The sequence below is a fragment of the Vicia villosa genome, linkage group LG1 (assembly GCF_029867415.1).
Source record: "Vicia villosa cultivar HV-30 ecotype Madison, WI linkage group LG1, Vvil1.0, whole genome shotgun sequence".
Classification (NCBI taxonomy): domain Eukaryota; kingdom Viridiplantae; phylum Streptophyta; class Magnoliopsida; order Fabales; family Fabaceae; genus Vicia; species Vicia villosa.
The window spans coordinates 78,587,345-78,595,057 of record NC_081180.1 but is presented as its reverse complement, the minus strand read 5'-3'; the positions used below and the strand labels follow the sequence as shown (position 1 = coordinate 78,595,057).

General features: G+C 36.2%; 1 protein-coding gene across 1 annotated transcript; it reads left to right on the top strand.

Annotated features, from left to right (window-relative positions):
• Positions 1-304: 304 nt before the first annotated feature.
• On the top strand, positions 305-3,188 carry LOC131643075 (uncharacterized). Its single transcript, XM_058913223.1, has 2 exons — positions 305-1,690; positions 1,896-3,188. Exons 1-2 carry the CDS (start codon positions 411-413, stop codon positions 2,908-2,910), a joined length of 2,295 nt encoding a protein of 764 aa, XP_058769206.1. The 5' UTR covers positions 305-410; the 3' UTR covers positions 2,911-3,188.
• Positions 3,189-7,713: the final 4,525 nt, after the last annotated feature.

Below are 7,713 nucleotides of genomic sequence, written 5' to 3'. Positions count from 1 at the left end.
TTGAAGATTATATTATGCTGCGCGCGTAAATTATAACCGTTTTTTTTAAAAAATCAATTCTAATTTTTTAAAACTAATTTTTAAAATTAAATCCATATTTATAACTGAAAATATATAATAGAATAAAAAGAGGTCATAAAAATTTCCTTATTCTAAATTATCAATTTAGAATATAAAAATATGAAATATTTTTTTTTTGGTAAGATATAAAAATATGATTTTACTAGTTAAAACTTTTAAGATTAAAAAAAGTGGATGATACATGAAGTAATAACAACTTAGCACTATATAACTGCATTAAATTGAGAGCAATAATCTCTCTTTTCCTGTTTTTTATTTTGCGTTGCAAAAAGGGGCTGCACTGCAGCAGCACCAAAAACCTTATTCAGTTATTACTATTCTTCTCGATCATGGAGGCGCAACCCCAACCTCCAACACCGTCAGCACCACCACCGTTATCCTCCGTCGCACCACCACCACCACACCTCAACTACCCCGATTCAGTCGACTCGTCCCCTCGTTCCCGCAACACGGACTCATGGGACGAGCCTTTCCCTCCGGCGTCAACGAAACTCCGTCTCATGTGCAGTTACGGCGGCCACATCGTTCCTCGTCCACACGATAAATCGCTGTGCTACGTCGGCGGTGATACTCGAATCGTGGTGGTTGAACGTGTGGCCTCACTCGCGGAGTTATCCACGCGCCTCTCGAAAACCTTCCTTAATGGAAGAGCGTTCACTCTGAAGTATCAGCTTCCGAACGAAGATTTGGATTCACTGATTTCTGTTACGACTGATGAGGATTTGGAGAATATGATCGATGAATACGATCGAACGGCTTCGGTCAATTCCTCTATCAAACCCTCGCGGATTCGCCTTTTTCTGTTTCCGACTAAACCTGAATCTGCTCACTCGATTCCGCCGCAGATTCTCGATACTTCGGCGAAATCGGATGATTGGTTCCTTGATGCGTTAAACGGTGCTGGATTGCTTAACCGAGGGTTTTCTGATTCGGCTTCTGTGAACAATCTGTTAGGTCTCGATGATGATGTTGCTGGGAATAATATTGAACCTGGTATAAGGGAGCCTCCTGAAGGTGTTTCTCAACCTGGATCTTTTGGTAAGAATTTGAAACAGGATGTTCATTCTGTTCCTGATTCTCCTATGATGGAGACTTCATCGTCGTTTGGTTCGACTTCCTCGTCTCCGTCGTTGGCAAATTTGCCTCCGATTAGAGTGCATGTGGAAGATGGTGGTTCTACTGGAGTTAGGGTACAGCAGCAACAACTTCAACAACTGCAACAGCAGGATCAGAAGGTTTTGGGGATTGAGGAACAGTTTGCTCAAATGGGAGTTGGTGTTGGTCAGAAGCAGGATGAGGGATTTGCTGTGATGTCTTCGCCGCCTCATCCGCCGGTTCCGACTACGCTGGGTACGGCGGTGATTGGTGTTCCGATTGGTTCTGCTGTGGCCGTTGGTGATTATCAGAATAGAGTTTTTTCTGATGATGAGAGATCTGATCATGGTGTGGCTGTGGGATATAGAAAACCACCAACTCCTCAGCCACAGGTTGTTCAACAGCCACCTGCTCAAACTCAGCAACAACCACAACCACAACAACCTCAATTTCAACAAAAGTCGAGTGGCGGCGGCGGCGGCGCTGATTTGCCTTCTCCTGATTCAGTTGCAAGGTTTGTTTTTACTTCTTTCCAATTCCAGTTTTTGTTCTTTCTGTGTATGATATTGGGATGTGGCTGATTTTTAATGTTTATTTACATTGGATTGTTCAATTCATTTGATTTAATTACTATTAGCTTTGAATTACTATTACAAATCTAGAGTGGTGGTTTAGCAATATTTGAATTAGGTTGTTGGTGGTTGTTTTTTATCATGCAGTGACAATAGTAGTCTTTCAAATCCAATGTCACGTCAAAAACCTGTTATCTATCAAGAGCAAGTTCAGATTCAATCTGGAGCTTCAAGGGTTCTAAGTAATCCTGTGGATCCGAAACTCAATTTGTCTGATCCACAAGGTAGGATCCAATTGCAGCAACATGTACAGGACTCTGGATATTTACTGCAACAGCAATTCGAACTCCAGCAGCAACAACAGCAATTTGAACTTCAGCAACATCAGCAACAGTTTGAACTCCAGCAGCAGCAGCAACAACAGGCTCAACAACAACAGCAGCCTCAACATCAACAACAGCAGCAGCAGCAGCCTCAACATCAACAACAGCAGCAGCAGCCTCAACAGGCGCAACAACAGCAGCTTCAACAACAGCTTCAACATCAGCAACAGCAGCAGTTTATTCATGGGGGACACTACATTCATCATAACCCTGCAATTCCTGCATACTATCCTGTATATCCTTCACAGCAACAGCCCCATCATCAGGTTTACTATGTTCCTGCAAGACAGCCACAAGCTTACAATCTTCCTGTGCAGCAGGCTAATGTAGGGGATTCTACCACAACAATCTCTTCTGGTAGACCCCAAAACCCTCCAAACCCTACTACATTGGTTCAACCAAATGCAGCTTACAACCCCATAAGAAATGCTCCCCTACCCAAAACGGAAATGACAGCAGCTGCTTACAGAGCTGCAGCTTCAGGCAACCCTCAATTTGTACAAGTTCCCACAGCCCAGCATCAGCAACAATATGTCACTTACTCTCAGATCCCCCATCCTTCCCAATCCATGGCCCCTAATTCTGCTGCTCCTGCCAATTATGCTTATGAGTTTGCTGATCCTGCTCATGCTCAAATATACTACTCTCAGCCTATGGCGCCCTCAATGCCTTCTCAGTACCAGACCATGGCAGCTGCTACTATGATGCAACCGGAGATTTCTGCACAGCATCCCTCGGATGGCATGAAGCAACAGATAAGAACCTCACAGCAGCTATAAGCAAGTCTCTACATAAAAGAAACAATTTTGAAAAATTGGTTTGGTTTCCTTTTAAGTTTTATATATGCAGTTGTCGTTAGGTCGTCGTGTCTGGTACATGTTTGTGGTATGTATTTGCCATAGAAAATAAGAAAACTGTGATCATCTTGTACTCTTTCTTGTATTTCATAATTCATAGGAAAGGAAATCTGTCCAAGGTTATTATACTGTATAAGTCGAAGTCTGAAACATTATATTGTGAAGTTCAAATTTTAATTTCTGAAATGATTGTCATATAATTTTGCGGGGCATTGTTTCATGGTTTTTGATTTATGGTCATTTGCCATTGATAATCTATTCCTGTCGACGAGTGCAATGGATGTGGCCTTTCTGAGCATGCACCACCAACTTTCCTTGATTCTTTTGTATGACCACAGTTGCAAAAGGACCACAAGTTTGCATTTGTGAGTACTCATGAATATGTATCACGTTTATCTTTCATTTCCCTTGTTCATTTCAGCTGTTTGGCCAGATTTTACTGTGAATGATCAAACATAAATGCCTTTGCCAAGTTTAAGGTTTCTTCTTTTGTATGAAACCTAGACATTTCTTACAAATTTTTGTTTTAAACAAAGAAGATGATTGATGGCAAATTTTGACGTATAGTAAACTTTAAGATTTAATAAACTCTGGATAACAGAGTGCACGTTTTCTATGTCGGTTTTACTGAATTTCATGTGACCTTGGTGTAGTAAAGTACGTTGAATAAGATGTTTTAATGTATTGAATTATGCACTGGAGTTCGATAGTTGTGGTTAATTAATTAATTGTACGAGGTTCAGAAGTAAGGATGAAGTGCTTTTATGCTTGGGAAACGTACAAATTTGGTTACACTTGAACCACATAGAAAAACACATATATGGTTAAAAACAAACATAAAGTATGCTTAAATCAAAATATTACTCAGCAACACGTATGCACGATGAAGCAGCTACCTACACTCCAATGTTGTCATCTCTAATTTGAAAAATGAATTTGTGGGGCTGGTAGTTGATGCTGACTATGCTTCAATTAACTTATGAGTCACGATATTCATGATTATTATTAACATTATCATGCACAAAATAAATTGGGTAAGCAATTTTCAAAGTCAACTATTCCACAAGCTGAATTTCTAGCTTATCTGAATATATTTCTGATGCAAATTCAATGTACATAATTGGTGTATTATTGCTGAACGAGAACTTGGGTTGGTCATGGAAACCCATATGTGAAAAGCATGGAAGGAAGATGTGTGTCTTAGCCTTTGCTTCCAAGAACTACATTCCATAATGATGAAAAAGGAATCTATGACTCATCCAAATGAATTTTTGATTCCTTATTTACCTTTAATCATCTCTGTCAACTGTTTGTTACTAGCACTCAAAATTGAGAAAGGCAACAACTACAAGCAATGGACTCCCTACCAAGGGACCCACTTGTAAGAGTTGACAATATTTGCGCCGCAACAAGGATACCACACCACAAAGAAACTCATTATATACAAGTAAAAAGAAAAGAAGTACATCAAAATTTAATTTGTGCTTAATTCAACCTTGCAAAATTGATTTGTAAAATAAAAATTATTTACTCTTACAAATATATTATTCTTATCATAGTTCATCTAATTGAAGCATCATATTTCATCTCATGTGGACTTTTTAATTGAATATACTAGGGGCTAGGTTTAATAGAGATAACCCGCTTGTATGTTAAGAGATGAGTAATATTGTATGTCAAGTAACTAACTCAATTGGATAGGGATGATTCACTTTGTATATCTAAAGTTGTGAATATGTTTGACCGCCCTCCTCCAACTGATATAAATTTTAATTGTTTTTTAAAAGGCAAGTTCAATATTACAAAAGAATAAAAAAAGGAAATAGGCACAACAAAACTGTAAATTAGATCTAACCCAAATAAAAGAAAAAGAAAATAGAGAACCAAAGACATTGAAAATAAAATAAAATGAACTCGCAATCAAGGATCGGGATGAATGATCAATACTCTATCGAATTCGATGAAGAAAGTAACTTTGAAGTTAGACTATGTCAAATCCTCTCATAAGTTCAACACATCTTTTTAAGGTGATCTTGATTGTGTATGTGTGTCTCCCTAAAGAGATGCAAAAGGTGATCTTGTTATATAGCTTACTAACATTCTTAGTTTGTCTATCTTGTTTTTTTTTAAGCAAGTGCATGCCCTCTCTTTGACATGTCTATCCAAGCATGTCTAATTACGAGTATATCATTTTGTACGATCTCCTTAAATCTTTTGCATGCACATAAGTAACTTTTCCAGTACGAATACACATTTCTTTGATGCACAGTCTGATTAAATATCTCTCTCTTCATTCCATATCTTTTATTTAATTTCTTTTGCATGCAATTAAGAAAAAGAAACACTTGAGATTTCACCAAAGAAGAAGATTCTAATGGAAGAGAATATGAATTTTTTTAATCTATATAAGTCATTTTTCCAACCAAAATCCCAAATTAACCAACATTTTAATTTATATTCTAAAATAATCCCATTACTCCGAGCGTCAATCTAATTGGCACGTACCCTATTACTCAAAGCGCCAATTTAATTGGCGCGTCCTCGTAATACTAACAAGGAAACTACAATTCTAATGGAAAACAATATGGATTTTTATAACCTTTGTATGTCAATTTTCCAAACAAAATCTCCAATTAACCAATATTTTAGTTTATATCCTAAAATACTCCCCTTTACTTCGGGGCCCAATCTAATTGGTGCGTACCCCCACTCTTTCGAGCGTCAATCTAATTGGCGCGTCATCGTAATACTAATAAGGAAACTGCAATTCAAAGAACGCGCCAATTGGCGCCAATTAGTCCATATAAAAAGGTCACACAATTGATTTGTCTTAGGTATACCAAATATTCAAGCAAACGCCTTCTTTGTTAATATTAGAAAGACGCGCTAATTAAGTTTGAGTTTCCTTGTTCATATTAAAAAGACGTGCCAATTAGTAGAAATTTCCTTATCATAATATTAGAAAGACGCGCCAATTAAATTGAAGTTTTCTTGTTGATATTAAAAGAACGCGCCAATTAAATTAGCGCTTCCATTTCGAAACAATTTTTATTTAATTTCTTTTGCATGCAATTAAGAAAAAGGAACACTTAAGATTTCACCAAAGAAAAAGATTCTAATGGAAGAGAATATGGAATTTTTAATTCTCTATACGATATTTTTCCAACTAATATTCCAAATTAACCAGCATTTTAATTTATATTCTAAAATAACCCCATTTACTCCGAGCGCCAATTTAATTGGCGCGTCCTCATAATACTAACAAGAAAACTGCAATTCTAATAGAAGAGAATATGGATTTTTCTAACCTTTGTACATCATTTTTCCAACTAAAATCCCAAATGAACCAATATTTTAATTTATATCCTAAAATATCCCCTTTACTCCGAGCCCCAATCTAATTGGCGCGTACCCCTATTGTTTCAAGCGTCAATCTAATTGGCGCGTCATCGTAATACTAATAAGGAAACTGCAATTCAAGGAACGCGCCAATTGGCGCCAATTGGTCCATGTAAAAAAGTCACACCAATTGATTTGACTTATGTATATCAAAAATACAAGCAAGCATCTTCTTTGTTAATATTAGAAAGAATTGCTAATTAAGTTTGAGTTTCGTTGTTAATATTAAAAAGACGTACCAATTAGTTGAAATTTTCTTATTATAATATTAGAAAGACGCGCCAATTAAATTGAAGTTTCCTTGTTAATATTAAAAAAACGCGCCAATTAAATTAGCTCCTATATTTCAAAACAATTTTTGTTTAATTTCTTTTGCATGCAATTAAGAAAAAGAAATACTTGAGATTTGACCAAAGAAGAAGATTCTAATGGAAGAGAATACGGAATTTTTTAATCTCTATACGTTATTTTTCCAACCAAAATCCCAAATTATCCAGCATTTTAATTTACTCTAAAATAACCCATTACTCCGAGCACCAATTTAATTGGCGCATCCTCATAATACTAACAAGGAAACTGCAATTCTAATGGAAGAGAATATGGATTTTTCCAACCTTTGTACGTCATTTTTCCAACCTTTGTACGTCATTTTTCCAACTAAAATCCCAAATTAACCAATATTTTAATTTATATCCTAAAATATCCCCTTTACTCCGAGCCCCAATCTAATTGGCGCGTACCCCCATTTTTTCGAGCGTCAATCTAATTGGCGCGTCATCGTAATACTAATAAGGAAACTACAATTCAAAGAACGCGCCAGTTGGTTCATATAAAAAGGTCACGCCAATTGATTTGACTTATGTATACCAAAAATACAAGCAAACGTCTTCTTTATTAATATTAGAAAGACGCACTAATTAAGTTTGAGTTTCCTTGTTAATATTTAAAAGACACGACAATTAGTTGAAATTTCCTTGTTAATATTTGAAAGACGCGCCAATTAAATTAAAGTTTCCTTGTTAATATTAGGCAAAATTATACCCAGGGTCCTTTAAGTTATTTTATTGTAACAAGTTGGTCCTTGATGTTTTTTTCGCTACAAGTTGGTCCTTTATGTTAACTAACGTCTGCACAGTTAACCTTTTTCATAAACTTCGTTCCAAAAAAACCGAAGTGATACTAATGGTGTTGATGTATCACTTAACATACGTTAGAGACCATCATTGAATCCTATAATAAAATTTTCAGAATTTTTTAGAGCATAAAAATATTTTTAAACTAATTAAAATGCACACAAAAGAAATAAATTAAATAAAAATAATAAAA

Coding starts and splice junctions, on each gene's coding strand:
- LOC131643075 (XM_058913223.1), top strand. CDS start 411: ATGGAGGCGCAACCCCAACCTCCAACACCGTCAGCACCACCACCGTTA. Junction 1,691..1,895: donor TCTCCTGATTCAGTTGCAAG/GTTTGTTTTTAC, acceptor TTTATCATGCAG/TGACAATAGTAGTCTTTCAA.